General features: G+C 39.9%; 1 protein-coding gene across 1 annotated transcript in view; it reads left to right on the forward strand.

Annotated features, from left to right (window-relative positions):
* ITGA4 (integrin subunit alpha 4) overlaps positions 1-19398 on the forward strand; it is a 95098-nt gene that overhangs the window by 63057 nt on the left and 12643 nt on the right. The window contains exons 16-21 of the mRNA XM_043577206.1: positions 1011-1160; positions 3280-3356; positions 15072-15222; positions 16826-16921; positions 17610-17689; positions 18054-18143. Coding sequence (XP_043433141.1) covers positions 1011-1160; positions 3280-3356; positions 15072-15222; positions 16826-16921; positions 17610-17689; positions 18054-18143 — 644 coding nt within the window. The remainder of the gene's footprint in view (positions 1-1010; positions 1161-3279; positions 3357-15071; positions 15223-16825; positions 16922-17609; positions 17690-18053; positions 18144-19398) is intronic.

Here is a 19398-nt window from a genome sequence, read left to right on the forward strand (position 1 = left end):
TTAATGTTTATTTATCTTAGATAGAGCATGAGTGGAAGAAGGGAAGAGAGAGAGGGTGACACAGAATCTGAAGCAGGCTCTAGGCTCTGTGCTGACAGCTCAACACGGGACTCAAATTCACAAACTGTGAGATCGTGATCTGAGCTGAAGTTGCATGCCTAACTGAAAATACAGGAAATAACTTTCCTACATACCATTTATAATCTATTTAGAAATATAATTGGAAAAGCTCCACAAAGAATAGCAAAGAAAATGATATATTTAATAATAAATGTAAAATCAAATGAATCACACTGAATTAAAACGTTACTGAGAGATATAAAAAGAAAACTTGAATAAATTGAGAGAGATCTCTTATTTCTACAGGTCTGCTACACAGAAATGTTAAATAGACTAAAATGTTGATTAGTTCTTTGAAATGATTTACAAAGAATTTGTTTTTTTAAAAAAATTTTTTTTTTCAACGTTTATTTATTTTTGGGACAGAGAGAGACAGAGCATGAACGGGGGAGGGGCAGAGAGAGAGGGAGACACAGAATCGGAAACAGGCTCCAGGCTCTGAGCCATCAGCCCAGAGCCCGACGCGGGGCTCGAACTCACAGACCGCGAGATCGTGACCTGGCTGAAGTCGGACGCTCAACCGACTGTGCCACCCAGGCGCCCCTACAAAGAATTTGTAATGGAAAAAGCTTATGATATAATGTCAGGTGAAGACAGGTATGCCAAGAAAATATCACAAAAGTATGTCCAAATGTAAAACTATGTAACTATTACAGGACGGATAGGTTTTTTTCTATTTTTACACTTTTTGTGTCTTTTCCAATAAACATAAATGCTTATGGAATGTGGGGAAAAAACCCACATTCAATGTATTTTAACAATTTAGATGAAAGGGTAGTTTGGTTACCTTTCCTATGTTTGGCCTTAATGCAAGAAAAGAGCTTTACGTCTATGTTTTTTGATTCACATGCTTATTCTGATTTCTAACTGATGGTTTTATATTCCCTTAGAAAGATGTGCGGGACATCCTCACCCCAATTCAGATTGAAGCTGCTTACCACCTTGGGCATCACGTCATCAGTAAACGAAGTACAGAGGAATTCCCCCCACTTCAACCAATTCTTCAGCAAAAGAAAGAAAAAGACAGAATTGAAAAAACGGTAAGAATATTTTCCTTTGTTCCAAACATTATGTGCATATAACTCAGTTTTTGAAATATTGCATAATTCTGGGGAAATGAATTCTCTTTCTGAATTCTTTAAAATTTTTTAAATCAATTTTCTTAATATACGGAGAGATTTATGCTGTGCCTTATTTTCCACTTTTCTTTACTTTTTATATTCCCTTTAGGATATTGAGCTCTGAGTGTGTTTCCATATGCATTTAGTTCAAGAAACGGTTTCCCATATACGTGAGATGTTAATTTTCCTTCCTTGATACTTTCATATTCAACTATAGGCTTTTTAGCCACATCCCAGGACCCATTGCATTTTGAGATGGATCCTGCATTCTAACCAGTGGGCTGCTTTTTCTAGTGTATCCCCTAATAGCTCCATTTCACTGGCAGATTGTTTACTCCCAGGAATCCAGTTGTTCGGACCTTTACTGTCCAACAGTGTCATCAACAGGATGTTTGGAGGCATGTTTTAAAGCATTTGCTAATGGCACACAGTGTAAAAGGCAGAAGTGACATTTATTATTTTTTTAAATATGAAATTTATTGCCAAATTTGTTTCCATACAACACCCAGTGTGCTCATCCCAACAGGTGCCCTCCTAATGCCCATCACCCACTTTCCCCTCCCTCCCACCCCCATTCAACCCTCAGTTCTCAGTTTTTAAGAGTCTCCTATGTTTTGACATTTAAAGGGCTAGTTCATATCCTGTTTAGAGTAATTGCCCTTAAGTCACCTGAAGATATTCGAGATTACAATCATTGCTCTCTAGAATACTAGATCAAATGAACATAACTTAAGAGCAAGTTTTCTTGATACTCTTATGAGTATAATTGTGGAAATCAGTGTTTTCACTCTTCTTTTGAACTTCAATTGTCAATATCAACTATTTTTAAATATGTTTAATAATGAAAAATTCAATATTGTAAGTACACAAGCCAAAACCATAGCAATTTATAGTTACGTTAGAATAATCTGCATTTTGGGGGGCGCCTGGGTGGCTCAGTTGGTTAAGCATCCAACTTCAGCTCAGGTCATAATCTTACGGTCTGTGGGTTCAAGCCCCGCATCCTGCTCTGTGCTGACAGCTCAGAGCTTTAGATTCTGTGTCCCCGCCTCTCTCTGCCCCTCCCCCACTCATGCTCTGTCTCGCTCTCTCAAAAGTAAATAAATGTTAAAGAGAAATTAGAATAACCTGCATTTTGATTTTTAGAACAACCTGCTTTACAAGTAAAAGTGGTAGGAAAAATATCACATTTACCTCATCATTTAGAGAAAGATTTACACTTCCCTTCTGCTTCCCCAGGCTGAGGTAGTCTGTGGTCTGACACCCTATCTGACAACATGCTAGTCATTTCCCATTTAATGAACCTAGCTCCTTCTCTGACTTGGTAGATTTCTCTCAGCATCTTTCCCTTTTTACCTGTTCCTCTTAGCTTCCTTTTTATCTCTCTCCTCTTTTTCCTCTATCTTAGACCTCAGGTCTTCCCACATACCTCTTAGTATCTCTGGGTCCTATTAAAATGTTCCGAGTTAAATAAGTTCTGGAACCCTTAGGATAGACTATCATTTAATTTAGCTCCAGGTGTCCTCCAGTAAAATTTCTAACTTTCTACATTTTGCTGTTTTCACTAAATGGAGGCTCACCTCCCATCACCTGTGAAAAGTGCATGCCATGCTTCTTAGTCATAAGTGGGATCGCACGGTAGCACCAGAAAATTGAGAGGAATTCAGCGAAGGACCCCCTGGCAGCACAGGCTTTAAATACCTACCTAGGGTACTACCTCAGTCTGCCTAAACTTATTTTTTTATAGCAATTGTAGAAGAAACACTAATCTTTCCATTGAACACATCTAGGCTTTATGTTAACCTGTTGGAAGAACTTGGTACCTTTTAGTCCTGCAGTTACTTGTCATTGGAACTGTGACTAATTATCAAATCAAACTCCAAAAGGGACAAAATGAGGTGTTCATCAATTTTATTTCACTTTTCTCGTGTACTACAGATGGCAATTTCTTTCTAAAAAAAAAAAAAAAAAAAAAAAGCATAGAAGCATACCTCCTTATTAAACTAACATAAAAAATACTGTTCTGTTTTACTTCCAGATAAATTTTGCAAGATTTTGTGCCCACCAAAATTGCTCTGCTGACTTACAGGTTTCTGGGAGAATTGGATTTTTTAAGTAAGTGTAGTTTCCTGTTCCTCACTGAGATGGGTAACGGGTGTGTGCTTGTCTGTTCTGAAGAGACTAATCCTTGGGGATTAGAGGCATTCAATGAATTGAACAACATTCTGCTGAGAGAGATGAAGGGGTCTGTATATCCCTCCCTGAACATATATACTCAGAGTTAAGCACTTTTTGAAAGAATGAGAATATGTGAGCGCCAAGGTTTTAATCTTTTACTGACCACTCAGGAGATATTTCAGGATTTAATTGTGCCTTGGGTTATCATTATTGTAGTTATGTTTTAGACATTGTAAGTGCCTGTTAATAGAGTTTAGGTGGCAAAACGGGCTAACATCCACTAACATAAGGATTAGTTTTTTTTTTTTTTTTTTATCATCCACAAACTGGTTACATAAGTCAGACTGATGTACAAAACAAAAGAAATACCTAAATGTATATACGACACATTTGAAAGGGAATAAACCACTTTGCTTCTCTAAATTCATGGATGGGGGGACAGTAAAAAGAAAATACATGTATCATGCCAAGAATAATGCCTCCACAAGACATAGTGAAAATTAGATAAAGGTTGCTTGCTTTTACTATTTTATCATGGGAAATAAGCCACTGCAACTTTGTATCCCGTCTAAATACCTTATTTGGAAATTGCTCTGTGTACTAGAGGGAAGATAGGAGAAATGAGGACCAGAGAGAGAGAATCTAAACTTAGGTTGAAGGCTCACTGTGTACAGGAGGTGATAGAGGAATCAGTGGCAGGACAGGAAAACAGTAAACGATTTTGTGGAGGTAGGGATAGAAAGGAAACAAGTTTAATTGGGGCATGTTGAATCTGGTGCGATTTCCATATATGCAGCTTTCCTCTTGAAAATCTAGTTCAGGATTGTATTTGGAAGTCTTCTCCCATTAGCAGTTTGTGAGCATGTAGGGCTCGGGGGTGGGGAGATGTGTGGAGATGGGAATTTCAGAGAAAAGAACCAAGGATCAAGTTGGGGAGGAGTCGATTTTATTTAAAGATCTTAACAAGAATAGCAAGTCCCCGGGGGGAAACTGAAGAGGTATCTTTGGAGAACTAAGAAGAGAACCAAACCCATCGTGAAATAGCCACTGGAGAATATAGAAAGAGGGATTTAATACCGTAAAATTTTGTAGAGAGATCAGATACCACAATGCCTGAGGAAAGGTCATGGGAATTGGCATTTAGAATGGGACTGGCGGGTGAGAAAAGGCTGTCCCTGGCAAATTGTGAGATGGGAATTTCATTGCAGTAGTAGGCAGTCAGGTTTTAAGGGAAAAATAATATACCGGGGACGAGTAGTTTCAACTAAAGAATTTTTATGTAGTGATGAAATCTGTTATTTATTTAATCATGGAAAAACATGAACACGCGTGAGGGTCAAAGGCAGAGGAAAGACTAAATCCAAGAGAGAAATGTTCTTAAAACCAGGGGGCACTTTTCAGACTCGACCTGAACTCTGCTCTGAAACATCTGACAGCCGCTCACTTCACCTTTTGCACATCTTTGGCTTTAAGTTCCATGTTGCCATAGAACTCGCCTTCTGCTCCTACTTCTCTAGCTTTTTCTCAGTTGTTTTTCGAGGATCCATGCTTTTGGCTCTCCTGGGTTCCTGGACCATTCTCTCTCACCCCTTTCTCACACTCCCATATTTTCCCTGGGTAATCTTGCCCACAGCTGTGACCTCCCCTGGCCTGTCTACACTGCTGTTGCTCAGTATCTCAGAGTTCCACACCTACACTGGCAACTGTCCACTAAGACAGGTCCTGTTGGGGACCCAGTCACTGTCTACCAATGACACACCGATAGTTACCAAGGCCAACAACCTGGAGCTCAGCCTGCATTCTTCTCTTTTATCCCTGAAACACAATAAATTACTTAGTTCTGTGATACTACCACCTAAAGGTGTATTTGTTAATCTGTCCTACTTTTCTATCTCTACCACTATTGTTCCAAACCAGGCAAACCAGGCGCTCAATATCCTCCCTGGATCACAGGCTTTCCCACTTTCTGGCCTTTGGGCCTCTGGTTTTGTATTCTAGTTCCTCTACCTGGGGTGATTCCAGAGTGTGAGCTTTCTGACATAAACTCCCTAGTGTTGTTAGCAATGCTGCAGGACTTTTTTCCATTGATGGCAGGATACTTCAGAGTTGCTTGGCCCCGCGTGCTTCCCTGAGCCTCTGTATCTTTTTGTTTCTCCCACTTACCTACCTGATTAATTCTTATTTACCTTATAAATCTCAGCTCTTTTCTAGGTAAAGCCCCCTTTGTCTCCAGCTACCCGAACCCAAGTCCTCCTGTGACCCTGGTCCCACTGCACTTAGGCTCACCACCATTACTGTTTGTCTCTACGCTATCCTGTGAGCTGCATCAAGGCAGGTTTCTGGCTTTTCATCCCAGTGCTCCCAGTGTCTAACACAGTGCCTGGAATGCTACAGGTGACTAATGGATGTTTGCTGAGAACAGAGCAAGGGCCTAAGGAAACAGTATGTAATGCGGTCAGACTCAGATGCAGGAGTTCGCCTTAGAGAGAAGTTAAGATTCTCCTTACCCTGAGCTAAGAAATTGTGAAAAGGTGCTTGACAATAGACTAAGAGAGCTCTGTGCGGAAGGAAGGGAAATGCAGAGAATTCATGGATGGCCAGGATATAAAGGGAGTTTATGTATGGAAAGCGAAGGCTTTGAGAAAAGACTTGAGAACTTGAAGGGAATGGGAAAAGATTCAAACGAGCTGTTAGGATAAATGGGATAGGAATGAGTAAAAAGGTTGACAAACAGTGTTGAGTACCCTGCTGGGGTGGGATCACATATGGCAGAGAATAAATTAATTCTTTTCACTTAGTCAATGCCAGTATAGCCTTGAGCATCCACAGTTGAGGGCCAAGAAGCCCTAACCTATTTGATTTATAATTGGACTTTATACTTAAATTATCCAGATTAGCTGTTCAAAGAGCCCAAAAACAATGACTACTAACTACTTTGTACCCCAGCATGTAATGTGGTGCCTTTGTTGAGTTATTAGATGAATAATTTACAACCTTCCCATTCATGTATTTATTTTCTTTGTCAAACGCTTAGTTTTCTTAGTGTTTTTGCTGTCACCGGCCTTTGATAAGAAGAGCTGTGTGGGGGAAAGCTTATCTAAGCTATAAATAAGTCATGTTTTCATTTTCATAAATCAGACACTCCCATTGTCCCTTTTGTCACCTTTCTCTGCAACCACTCTGGCCGATGAAAAAATGGGGCGTTGAAGTTTATGTGAAAATATCACCATGGATGCTTCTTTCCTGAAGAATGAAAGTACATCTTATTGAATTAAGATATTCTCTCACAATAAATTATATTACCTACTTTACATTTTTAATTTGATCATTTTTCTTGAAATCTATCAAGTTTATTGTGATTTTAAACAGCAGCCAGGGAAGGATAAGGCAGTGTTTCTGAAGGTGTGGCCTTTGAGTCACCTTTATGAGAATCACCTGTAATGCTTGTGAGAAATGGAGTTTTCCAGGCCAGACACCATCCAAATAGGAATCTATGAGTGCCAGGCCAGACATGTTCAGTAGTCATAGGGCTACGAGTGTTTCTTATCAAACTAAAATGTGGGCAGTGATGTTGTAGTTGAGTTTCAGGTTCGGAGTCAAACTAACCTGGTTCAAGTGGATCTACCATTTACTATTTGAATGACCTTTTTAGAGAAGCCTTATCAGTTCTGTAAACCTCTTTCCTCATTGATAAGAAAGTAAAATCATACCTACTCTACAAGGTTGTTTTAAGATAAAATGCAGTGATACAAACCGAGGGCATAGCACAAAGCCTGGAATACATAAAGGTTCCTAACAGTTATTGTTGATAACATTGCTGTTGGCATATGTACAGCCTTTGATTAAAAAATAATAATAATAAAGTTAGGGCATCTGGTTGGCTCAGTCGGTTAAGCTTCGGACTCTTGATTTCAGCTCAGGTCATAATCTCACAGTTTGTGAGATCCAGCCCTGCCTCAGGCTCCATACTCACAACAAGGAGCCCGCTTGGGATTCTCTCCTCCCTCTGACCCTCTCTGGGTCACCTGCACATGCTTTCTCTTTCTCTCTCTCTCTCTCTCTCTCTCTCTCTCTCTCTCGATAAAAAAACATAAAAATTTTTAATTAAAAAAAAAAGTTTTAGGGGCGCCTGGGTGGCGCAGTCGGTTAAGCGTCCGACTTCAGCCAGGTCACAATCTCGCGGTCCGTGAGTTCGAGCCCCAACTCAGGCTCTGGGCTGATGGCTCAGAGCCTGGAGCCTGTTTCCGATTCTGTGTCTCCCTCTCTCTCTGCCCCTCCCCCGTTCATGCTCTGTCTCTCTCTGTCCCAAAAATAAATAAACGTTGAAAAAAAAAATTAAAAAAAAAAAGTTTTAGTTTGGTGATAAAATGAAATAGTGCCAAAGAATCCTAAACATTCTCCACATATGTACTGGTTATTTGCCCAAAGTTTAATGTCTCTTTGTGTCCCAAGAAAGCCGCTGATTGACTAGGTCAGAAGTTGTTAGTTTCACGAGGTTTGAGGTGGCAAGGATGCCAGTGTAAGGTATAAGTCCCACATCTTTTGTACCAACTAGGAAAGTTACAGGCTGTTTCTGTTAGGTAAATGATAACTTGAGAAATTTTCAAATGAAAACTCTTAATTAACTTTTAGGCCCACAATGAAGGGTTCTGAAAATTGCTTTGCATTATAACAAATTCTATGCTATCAGACAGAAGTATGCCTCTCTCACCTAGAAGTCCCCTCTCCCTTGTTGGTAATAGTAAGCACACGTGACCACTCGTTCTATACGTTCCCCTGAATATAACCCCACTGATACTAACGGTGTTCATGTGCCTCAGAGCCAGAAACCTGCTTTAGCTAAATGCATTTATTTCCTCAGTAAAGAACATGAGTTGTGAGGACTGTGGTAGCAGACTGCCTAGAGCAAACTATATAGCACACAGGCACACTCTGTCTCATGTCTTCATTAAGTGGAGGCTTCCCCCGAATGTCTAAATTCTCAGGACAATAAACTCCAATCAAATGGGCTTGCACTGCAAAATGATCAACAAGGATGGTTTTATCAAGATCACAAATCTAATAGCAGGTATTAGCCATCACATAGGCTGTTTCAAATCCAGCCTTTCATATAGATTACTGATACAAATGACACTGCTTCCCTTGTCTACCTCAGTCATGTGTCCCAGGCAAGTGGTGTAGCTTTTCCTGAGCAAGTGCATTCATATCAGTTAGGAATGCATTTCACTGCAAGTAAGGATACTTGATGAATAGTGCCTTAAACAAGGAAGGCACTTAATTGTGTTGCATAAGAAGCAGAAGGTGGTGGGGCGCCTGGGTGGCTCAGTCGGTTAAGCATCCGACTTCAGCTCAGGTCATGATCTCGCGGTTTGTGAGTTCGAGCCCCACGTCGGGCTCTGTGCTGCCAGCTCAGAGCCTGGAGCCTGCTTCAGATTCTGTCTCCCCCTCTTTCTGCCCCTCCCCTGCTCATGCTTTGTCTCTCTCCCCAAAATAAATAAATATTAAAAATAAATACAGCAGTAAGTGGCTGCAGATTAAATGGGCAGCTAGCAAAATTGGGACATGCATGGTTATCTTTCTAGTTCTCTTGGCTTTTCCCTCATGGTCACCCCATGGCTGTAGCAGCACCTAGATTCCCAACAAGAGAAAAGGGGCAAGAGTAAAATTCTGGGTCCACTTGAGGCTGCCTTTCTAGGAAGGGAAGCATCTTTACAGATTTCTTCTTCTGATTGAGACCTTGTCACATGCTCATCCCTGAATCTGTCCTGGTGAAGAATGGAATCATCATGACCATTCTAGATCAATCATAATTCATTCCCTGAAGCTAAACTAGGGGCTTCTCTTCTGAAATTTCAATGGAATACAGCCTTCTGCCTGAATAATCTGGGGTTCTTCTAGCAGCTAAGAAGGAAAATTACTGTTGGGTGGACAGTGGGCAATGCACAGCCTCTGCCACTATGCTGTTTGTCCCCAAAAGAGCAAGTCTAACAAAATTGTCTGTTTTTAAAACGGAGATGGTAGGAATATATGCTTCACTGATCTCAGAGTTTTAGAAAGATGAATTACATGCTTTATACATGAAAACATGCTAATTACTAACTGTATCTTCCAATCTGTGTTCTTCTGCTGTACCTCTTGGGACATCAATGAGTTTGCCCCTATTCAAATGCAATCTTCTTAAATGTCAGTTAACTGATATATTGTGGTTGATGAGAATTTTCCAGTGTTTTATTTTCTCCTGAGGTCAGTAGTAAAGAAAAAAAGAGGATGATTTGTCACATGGACCTATAGGCCACTTGCTGCAGGCTAGGTTTTTGTCAAAAATAAATGAGTCCTGTACCTTGACACAAGTACATTATCAGTTTACAATTAGATTTTGTTCTAACATCTTGATTAAAAACACATTAGCTATGAAGCATTAATTCATTCTATCAAGGCAAACTGCATTCATTACACTAAGACTTGAGGAGGATTTCTTATAAAATAATACTCAGGGAAAACAGAGCCTCGTGCTGAAATACATCATTTTTCTATCTTTCCTCTTTCACTTATTAAGTTATGATTCTGTATGTACACAGTACCTTGATTTGTTTAAATTATGTGGGTTCTCGGCTGCTTTGTAAATTTCAAGTGTGCATTATGCACGTTTTAATGAAGAATGAGCTACGATTCCCGGGGAAAGCTCTGGTTCAGCCTTGTCGCACTTCCAGATGTGCACCTGGTCCTTTATTATGTCTCACATAAAAAGCTGGTGGGTATCTTTCTGACGGCACCTTGTTAATGAATCAAGATACAGTAAGATGTATATTAAAAAAAAGGGAGTAGAGTTGTAATTATGGTAATGTGGCAAAATAGCTTAAAAATGGAAAATAAACCAGGAGTATAGCCGCTGAAATGTGAACATTGTGTTTCTCTTTAATTTGCTGTTGTCTTGGAACCTAGCTGCTTATGCAGTACTTTCACCTTCTGTTGCTTGTCTAAGTGCCAACTTCTTTCCCAAAGGTGTTCAGTGACTAATGCTTTGGGTACAAGCCAGAATATTTTATAAATGTCTATTTCTAGGCAGCTCTTCTACAAGTCTTAATTAAACTTTAATGTCAAGCTGAAGTTTACTTTTAGAACCTCCTAGGCTCCTGTAGTTGTGACGGGACTGTAGAGCAGTGGGGGGTAATGTAGGGCAGCCGTGTTCTCCCACCTTCCCTCTCTGCCCTCTAACAGCTCCACCAAGCAGACGTGTACTTATGTAACGTAAAGGTTTACGCCATAAGAGTGATCAGTCACAGGCATTCCCTAAGATGGTGGGAAAAATGGAGCCTGCTGCCACAGAGTGGCATTCTCCCACCTGAAATGGTAGCCATGGTTTAGAGTGACTGTTTTGTTCAGTTGATACGCATCCTTGCAGAAAAGCTCCAACTTCTCAAACCCAGGGCTTAGAAACTAGAGATGCTATGTATGACCATGTTCCTCATTCCCTTCTCCTCAATGTCTCCCGAACCAACCAAGGAATTATGAGGTCTGGGGCATTGTTTTCTCTGATGCTGCATCTGATGCCATCCGAGATAACAAAGCCTTTGTTACTGCCAAAATAATACAGATTTTAAATATAGTCCTATTATGTTGTATGCTTATTTTGAAACTAATGGTATTTCTCAGTCAGATTGGTCTGTGGTATAGCCAGAAAACTTTTTCCATGAAGGGACAGATAGTAAATACTTCAGGCCCTGTGGGACAGAGGTCTGTCTCAGCTACTCAACTCTGCCATCATAGTGCAGAAGTGGCCACAGATGAATGAGCATGGCTGTATTTCAGTAAACCTTTATTACAGACCTGGACAGGGGCCCAAATTTGGCCTGTAGGCAGTTTTTGAAACCGTACTCTATGGGATGTTGGCTTTTTACATGACAGTTCTGTGGTACATTTTTTATTTATTGATACACTATAATTCCCTATATTTTATTAAATATAGTTTGTTGGTATAATTTAAGATGGTTGCCAAACTTAACCAGATTTGGAGATTTTCAAGAGTTAATCCTGGATTAACAAACTATAGCAGTCTGCTCAGAGACAGACTAACCCAAAAGAATTATATTTATATGTTCACCAAAAGACTGTAATAGCTCCAGACTAGGATTGCCCAAATTCCCAATAATTGAATGGATAAATAAAATGTGGTATATTTACAAACTGCAATTTATACACCAGAGAGCATAAACAATTTAGAACTCCATGCATCAATAGAAATTAATGTTACAAGCAAAATTTTAAGTACAGAAAGCCTGATATTTAAAAATTCTCTGTGATTCCACTTACATGAAATAAAAAAACTGGGCAAAGCCAGTCGATACTAATAAAAGGAAGATGATGGGTGGGGACAATAACTGGAAGGGGGGGCAGAATATCCTATTCTGCCGTTAATATGTCTTCTTGATGTGGGTGCTCCTTTCTTCAATGCATTCAGTTTATAGTAATTACTGAGTTGTGCTCTTAGGATATGCATATTTTTCTCTTTGTACTATCGTGATAAGTGTAAAATGAAGAAAAAATCAGGATGAGAGGGGAAGAATTTTTAGGTTTAAGTGAACTGTCTAACTTCTTAGAGCTATACCATTTAAAGTTAAAGAATACGGAGAAGTGTCTAAAATTTGCCCATTCCGAGGCTCATAAAAGTAATTCTCAAAAATCATACTCTTTCCAGTATGGATCTTGCCATTAATGTATTGGTCAATTCAACAATTGTATTGCCACTACAATGTCAGTTGTGTGATGGGGTACAGATCATGTGAATGTAGTAGATGTTTACTTAATAAAACACTTAGAATTCACAGAACACTGGGGCGCCTGGGTGGCGCAGTCGGTTAAGCATCCGACTTCAGCCAGGTCACGATCTCGCGGTCCGTGAGTTTGAGCCCCACGTCGGGCTCTGGGCTGATGGCTCAGAGCCTGGAGCCTGTTTCCGATTCTGTGTCTCCCTCTCTCTCTGCCCCTCCCCCGTTCATGCTCTGTCTCTCTCTGTCTCAAAAATAAATAAAACGTTGAAAAAGAAAAAAAAAATTAAAAAAAAAAAAAAAAAGAATTCACAGAACACAGAACCATGACTGTAACTTGGTAGAATTTATCATGATGAGTTAATGAACTTTTTACAAACTTGTATCCAGCATTTTCTCCACTCTTTTCTTTAGTGTTACCCAGCCCTTTTTAAATGTTTGATACAGTTGTATACCACGTATATTTTTTGAACACTAGTTACATTTGCAGGCTCTGAGAAAGCAGTGGTAATCATGATTTAGCATCTGCTGTCTAGGAGAACTTATTCTAGTGATGACAAAAGCCAAACCATGCGAAACTACTTCCTTATAGGGGTGTCCAGTGTGCTTTGGGAGAGGGAGAAGCTGCTTCTGTTAGGGAGAATGCAGTGCTGAGTGATAGGGGTTAGCACTGAGTATCCACGGGAAAAACTTCTGAGAACTAGTAACACTGACACTTCACTGAGTCTTGAACATGAACAAATCACCCAGAGACGTGAAGAGGGAAGGTGTTAAAGGCAGAGAGAGAGCTTCACAGAAGGTACAGAACGCAGGTGTTTGGATACCTGTTTGCAGTTAAGTATGGCTCAAGCAAAGGAATGAGTTGTGCAGAGTAGTGAGGCCTCATGTGCTGTGCTAGTAAGTTAGCACTCTGTCTTGAAGGCGCTGAAGGACATTAAGTGGGCCTATGACGTTATCAAGTTTGCTTTTTTTTTTTTTTCAATATGTGAAGTTTATTGTCAAATTGGTTTCCATACAACACCCAGTGCTCATCCCAAAAGGTGCCCTCCTCAATACCCATCACCCACCCTCCCCTCCCTCCCACCCCCCATCAACCCTCCGTTTGTTCTCAGTTTTTAACAGTCTCTTATGCTTTGGCTCTCTCCCACTCTAACCTCTTTTTTTTTTTTTTTCCTTCCCCTCCCCCATGGGTTTCTGTTAAGTTTCTCAGTTTGCTTTCTGTAAAGTGACCCTCCCTGGCAGCGTGAAAACTGGATTGCAGAAGGAGGACTTGAGAAATCAGTTAAGGGTATAATCCACAATAAGTCATGTTCAATCATGAAGTTTTCATACCTTTATATTAAAAAAAAAAAAAGTACTCCCAAAATTAAATCTAAATAATCAGAATGGCAGAAAAAAAAAGAAGCAACATGCCTTTGCTACCCTAAGGCAAAAGTGGTTCCTGCCTTGGTTTCCCAGAGCTGCTTATTCACAACTCCTTTCCATGTATTTACAATATTTGTTTAAATTTTGTTTATACATCTGTCCTTTACTGTATATGCTCTAAGGGTGGGAATTTATTTTTGTATCTGGAATAATGAATGTCATGATTATATAGGAGCTTCCAATTACAGTTGATCAGTCATTCATGTGTCTTCACAGCATAAATTTTGAAACCTGTTCTTAAACTCTGTTCCCAGACACCCTTTGTTTGAAATCAATTCAGCAATAACTATTAAATGCAGACTATATGTTTAGTTTATCCAAACACTAATCTTCTATACAGATGTTGATTAGAATGATACAATGTAAACATGGGGAAACTTTCTCTGGTACTAGGTGAATATTTACCTTTCTAATTGTTAGGATTATCCTCACCTGATGCTTTGCCTTGGGTCACATCCTTCACTGGTTAAAAATTAATATCTAATAATGTCTGTCTTTAAGGAGAGATTATAGAATCATTGTGTACAAGTTTTCTTTGACTCTTCTAATTCTCTAACTGGTAGAGAGACTGGGCTGTGCAGACATTTACCTTGAGACTTCAGAACATTCCTGCTGTGATACTTTGAATCAGTTCCTTAAGCCTGAGGTTTTTTATATATCAAGGTATTTTTCTGTGGATTTCGTGGGCTGTGCATGAGCCAAACCTTCAGTAATAGTAATTATTACTATTACAGATGGTGACTGAGGCTTAAAAATGCTAAATGACTTCTACCACCCAAAAGAACTAGGCCAGAGCCAGAACTTGAACTCACTCACTCCTATGTCTAGATTCACAGCAACCTTCTCTTTCCAGTTCACGGGACGATGAAGCATGGCTGCAGTTCTGTGTTTAACTTGGTCTGGTTCTTGGTAGAGGTGGCCAGCCTGCCTTAAGACATTGAAGGTAGCGCGACAGACTAGTGGCGCCCACTTGCTGGGCCTGGCGGTCCTTTTCATGCGCTGTGCTCACTCCACCGAAACATCCTCTGTTTTGGTGGAGGCAGTCTCTCTCTTCTCCTTTTCTCCTACTATGCCCCATTTCCCCCTTCGGTCTGGGCAACAGCTAGTTCAGTGTCTTTCCAAGGGTAAAGAAAGAAAAGAAATAAACATCTTCACTTTTGGGGAAAAAAGTACTGTGAAATATGAGAAAAATCTGTTAAAGTATAGAAGAAGTGAAACAGAAAATGTAAAGCAGATTTGCTTAATTATAACTAATTAAAAATAACAAACTTCCTGGGTAATAGTTGGCTGAATTTATCTGAAACATGAGAAGTTGAGTTCTTTCAAGCATGAATTTGCATCTACTTGCGTGAGATCATCTCCCCATGGTGTTTTTCTAAATTAGTATTGTATGTTCAGGATAAACGAGGAGATGGGATTTTTATTTCCCAAACAAGAACTAAATATTAACATCAATTTTCAGGCCACATGAAAATAAGACCTATCTTGCTGTTGGAAGTATGAAGACCTTGATGTTGAACGTGTCCTTGTTTAATGCTGGAGATGATGCGTACGAAACGACTCTGCACATCAGACTCCCCTCCGGTCTTTACTTCGTTAAGATTTTAGATCTGGTAAGTTTCAAAAACCACAGTCGCATTCGTTTTTGTTTTTTTTTTTTTTAATTTTTTTTCAACTTTTTTTTTTTTTTTTTTTTTTTTTTTTGGGACAGAGAGAGACAGAGCATGAACGGGGGAGGGGCAGAGAGAGAGGGAGACACAGAATCGGAAACAGGCTCCAGGCTCCGAGCCATCAGCCCAGAGCCCGACGCGGGGCTCGAACTCACGGACCGCGAGATCGTGACCTGGCTGAAGTCGGACGCTTAACCGACTGCGCCACCCAGGCGCCCCTCGCATTCGTTTTTTAAAGTGTAAATGGTATACTGCATTTCATCAATGTTAGGCCTAAATATTTGGGGTAGATGCAGACTTATCACTCAAGCTTCCATTGATTTTTGAGACTTCGTTCATGTTCCTGATCAAAATGACAAGTTCCTTGGGATCTGAGATCAAAAGAGCTTCCTGCTTCCAAATGCTACTGTGTGAGAGACGCAACTGTCCAATTGTCCAAGCAAGCTGTTCGGGTGCCATTGCTTTTCTCACAGATGACATGCTCATTTGGTGCTACGATCCTGCTCTTCTTGGCTGGGGTCCCTGCACAGGCAATATTGGTCCTCTAAGCTGGGCTCCCATAGTTACTGCTCTTCATTTTAAGTTCACATGCCCAGTATTGTTCCCAAAGAACTTCCAACAAATACTGTACAACCAGCAGTCTTCCACAAATTCTGACATCTTGGTGCCAACCAGATCACAGGCAATTTCTCTTTTCCTACAAGAGTTTGAAGCACCTAGAGACCTGTTCTTACCACCATGCCTCAATCGTCAACACTTAAATCCATCATCCAGGCATTAATAAGGTTGATTTCAAAGGGAAAAGCCTGTCACTTTCTCTTTTGATGCCTATCTTATCCCTTAGCAAATGTATTCCTCTCTTATCCAGAGGCCATCTCTTCAAACCAAGGACATGTAGAGAGGTCTTTGACGCCTCAGAAATAAGTTACCCTTTTCTCTAGAGCATCGGCAGCCTATTTGCAACAGTATGAGAGAAAAGTCAAATATTCAGTGTATGTGATATATTATATAGTATGTATAGTATATATACATGTCTAGTGTATATACATCTACAGTATATAGCTAACAGTGTATATTTATATACATTTCTCTGAATATTTGACTATATATATCTAATTGTGATGACCGTTATTACAATTATATACTTTGTCACGTTCTCACATCTCAGACAAGAGGGCCAAAGAAATATGGACTTCCTTAATTCCTTGCTTCAAGGTTTTTCAAGGAACTGGATCTTGAATTAAATAGAGAATACAAACAGGGATGAAAGCTACAGGTCCAGGAAGTATTCTGTGGAAAATTTACATGAGTATTAAAATATACCAATATATGTGTATCCATGGACACATATTTATAAATTTTTATTTACATATTTATAAATTTTATTTTTATTTCTATTTATCCCCAAGGTAAACAGAAAAAAAAAGTCTTCCAGGAGAGCAAATTCTTCAGGGATGACTTTCTTTTAAAAAACCATTTTCTAACATATGTTATAAACTTCAGGTTTCCTTCTTACCTAAGCCAGTTGTTTCATTTTTCCTTTTAGGAAGAGAAACAAATAAACTGTGAAGTAACAGACAGTGCTGGCTTAGTAAAACTCGACTGCAGTGTTGGATATATATATGTAGATCACCTATCAAGGGTAAGCATTTAGCATGTTTTACTAACATGAATATAAAATATTTTCTATTTCTTCCATGTTTATGCCACATGCAAATATAAAATTTACCCTTATTATTTATTTGCTTAGAGTAAGCAGCTAAGTGATGAAATAAAACTCCAACCAATTGGGCTTGAGATTTTTGATATTGTGTTTATATTCTTGGCAATGTTCACTGAAAAAAATAAAAATAAAAAAAAGCGGGGGCACATGTTTGTGTCAAGATGGGCATGTGAATGTGTGGATCAGGATTCTGCTACCCTGTCTCACCCTTCTCCAACACTCCCCCCACCCCTCTCCACCCCAGGTGGTCCTATCTGCCAGGCATGTTACCTCTGCTATACAAAAAGGTGTTACTGGCAAGAGTCCTCACTCAAGTTGTTAAAGCATCTCTAATTTTTTCAGTCTGGACCTGCCTGTCTTTACATTTAGAGGCAGCTTTGTCTCTGAGTGTCACTTGTGGAAACGCTGGTGCTTGAAAATTGCCACAAACCCAACAGCATCCCCATAGCTCACCGCCTAAGAGAGGGGTAATCTGTGCTTCCAGAACTTAGTCTCAAATCTGCATTCCACAGACCATAAACATTAAGGGAAATTAAAATTCAGATTATAAAAAATATTACTTCTACATTTTAAAAAAAATGGGCATGTCCCTCTCTGCATTTTACAGATAGATATTAGCTTTCTCCTGGATGGGAGCTCACTCAGCAGAGCAGAAGAGGATCTCAACATCACAGTGCATGCCACCTGGTACGTTTCATTGTGAAAAAAAGAATTGTGCTAAAGGAAATGGACCCCTGACTTTAGGGTGTCAGTAGGGCGGGGGAGTTAGGGAGAATCATTGGAGCTGTGTTCCATTGTCTGCCGGAGAAAATTTCGCTTGTGTGATCTAAGGAAAAAAAAATCTGTCTGTGGAGCAAATAACACTGTAAATAATGGGAGCAAATTTTTGCCAACCCTGTCATAAACATTTCTTACTACTGCATCTGCTTTTTTCTCCACTCCCCAAAGCCTCCAAGTATATTAGGTATACATGGTATGTGATTAGTTCTCTCTGAAGATGATTTTTATGCTTGATGGATTCTAACAGGGTGTCTTCTGTTTGCTTCTGTAGTGCAAATGAAGGAGAAATGGACAATCTGAAGCGTAACAAAGTGACTTTAGCAATACCTCTCAAGTATGAAGTCATGCTATCTGTTCATGGGTAAGTAAATACTAAGGCCTCCTATAAAGCCAAGAGCTGATTTTATTTTTTCATTTTTCAGATGTTGGTTTATTTTTGAGAAAGAGAGAATGAGCAGGCTTAACGCCGTCAGTGAAGAGCCAGACACAGGGCTCTGTCTTATGAACCACGAGATCATGACCTGAGCTGAAATCAAGAGTCAGATGCTTAACTGACTGAGCCACCCAGGAACCTGGAAAGCAGATTTTAAATTCTGTTTCTTCTTACATTATTGGTCTAAAATATATTTAAGTTTTTTTAAGGAAAGATCCTATGCTGTTTCTGTCCCTTAGCCCAGACCTTAAGTGTTGCATTCCCTTGCTTATCTGTTCGTTATTTTCATGCACTCTATAATCATTACTGAGACTTCTTCAAACTAGTACCCAATTGGAGATTTCTTATTGGAAAAGTCCCATAAGCCTCTAGCAGGTCATGCCCAACCTTTCAGTTTTATGCTGTGCAGGCCAGGGACCCCAGTGTGGGGCAGCATTCAATTGGAATGAATCAAGCTCAGTGGCTATGGCAAGCGTGAAGTTCAGAGAAGCATAAGCTTAGTCAAATCACCACTCTCCAGAGCCCACATCTACTTCTGTGCCAAAACGATTGAGTTATGAGAGAGCCAGCTGCAAGGTGTTCCCTGTCCACTCTCCATACCCATAAATTATGGAGTTTCTCACTTGTGGCCTCGGAGCCAGCATTCACTGGTTCCCCGCAATGTTAGTGATTGATTGTGTGGACCCTCCTCAGATCAAGAAGGAAATGTATGGAGAAAGATTTAAAGGGTATTGAGAAAACCTTTTGTGATTTTATTGGAAATGACTCAGGCTATTAGTCTTTAAAACCATTTTTAAATTTTTTTTTCAACGTTTATTTATTTTTGGGACAGAGAGAGACAGAGCATGAACGGGGGAGGGGCAGAGAGAGAGGGAGACACAGAATCGGAAACAGGCTCCAGGCTCTGAGCCATCAGCCCAGAGCGTGACGCGGGGCTCGAACTCACGGACCGCGAGATCGTGACCTGGCTGAAGTCGGACGCTTAACCAACTGAGCCACCCAGGCGCCCCAAAACCATTATTTTTAAAGGAATAGAAGATAGGAGATACCAAACACACGGACTGATGAGCTTTTCTTGTTGCTGTAAATAAAACCATCGCCAATCATTTTTTAATCACCCATAGAGATGACATGTAATTATATAAAGAAAAAATGATGGGGCACTGGGTAGCTCAGTCGTTTA

The sequence above is a fragment of the Prionailurus bengalensis genome, chromosome C1 (genome assembly GCF_016509475.1).
Source record: "Prionailurus bengalensis isolate Pbe53 chromosome C1, Fcat_Pben_1.1_paternal_pri, whole genome shotgun sequence".
Classification (NCBI taxonomy): Eukaryota; Metazoa; Chordata; class Mammalia; order Carnivora; family Felidae; genus Prionailurus; species Prionailurus bengalensis.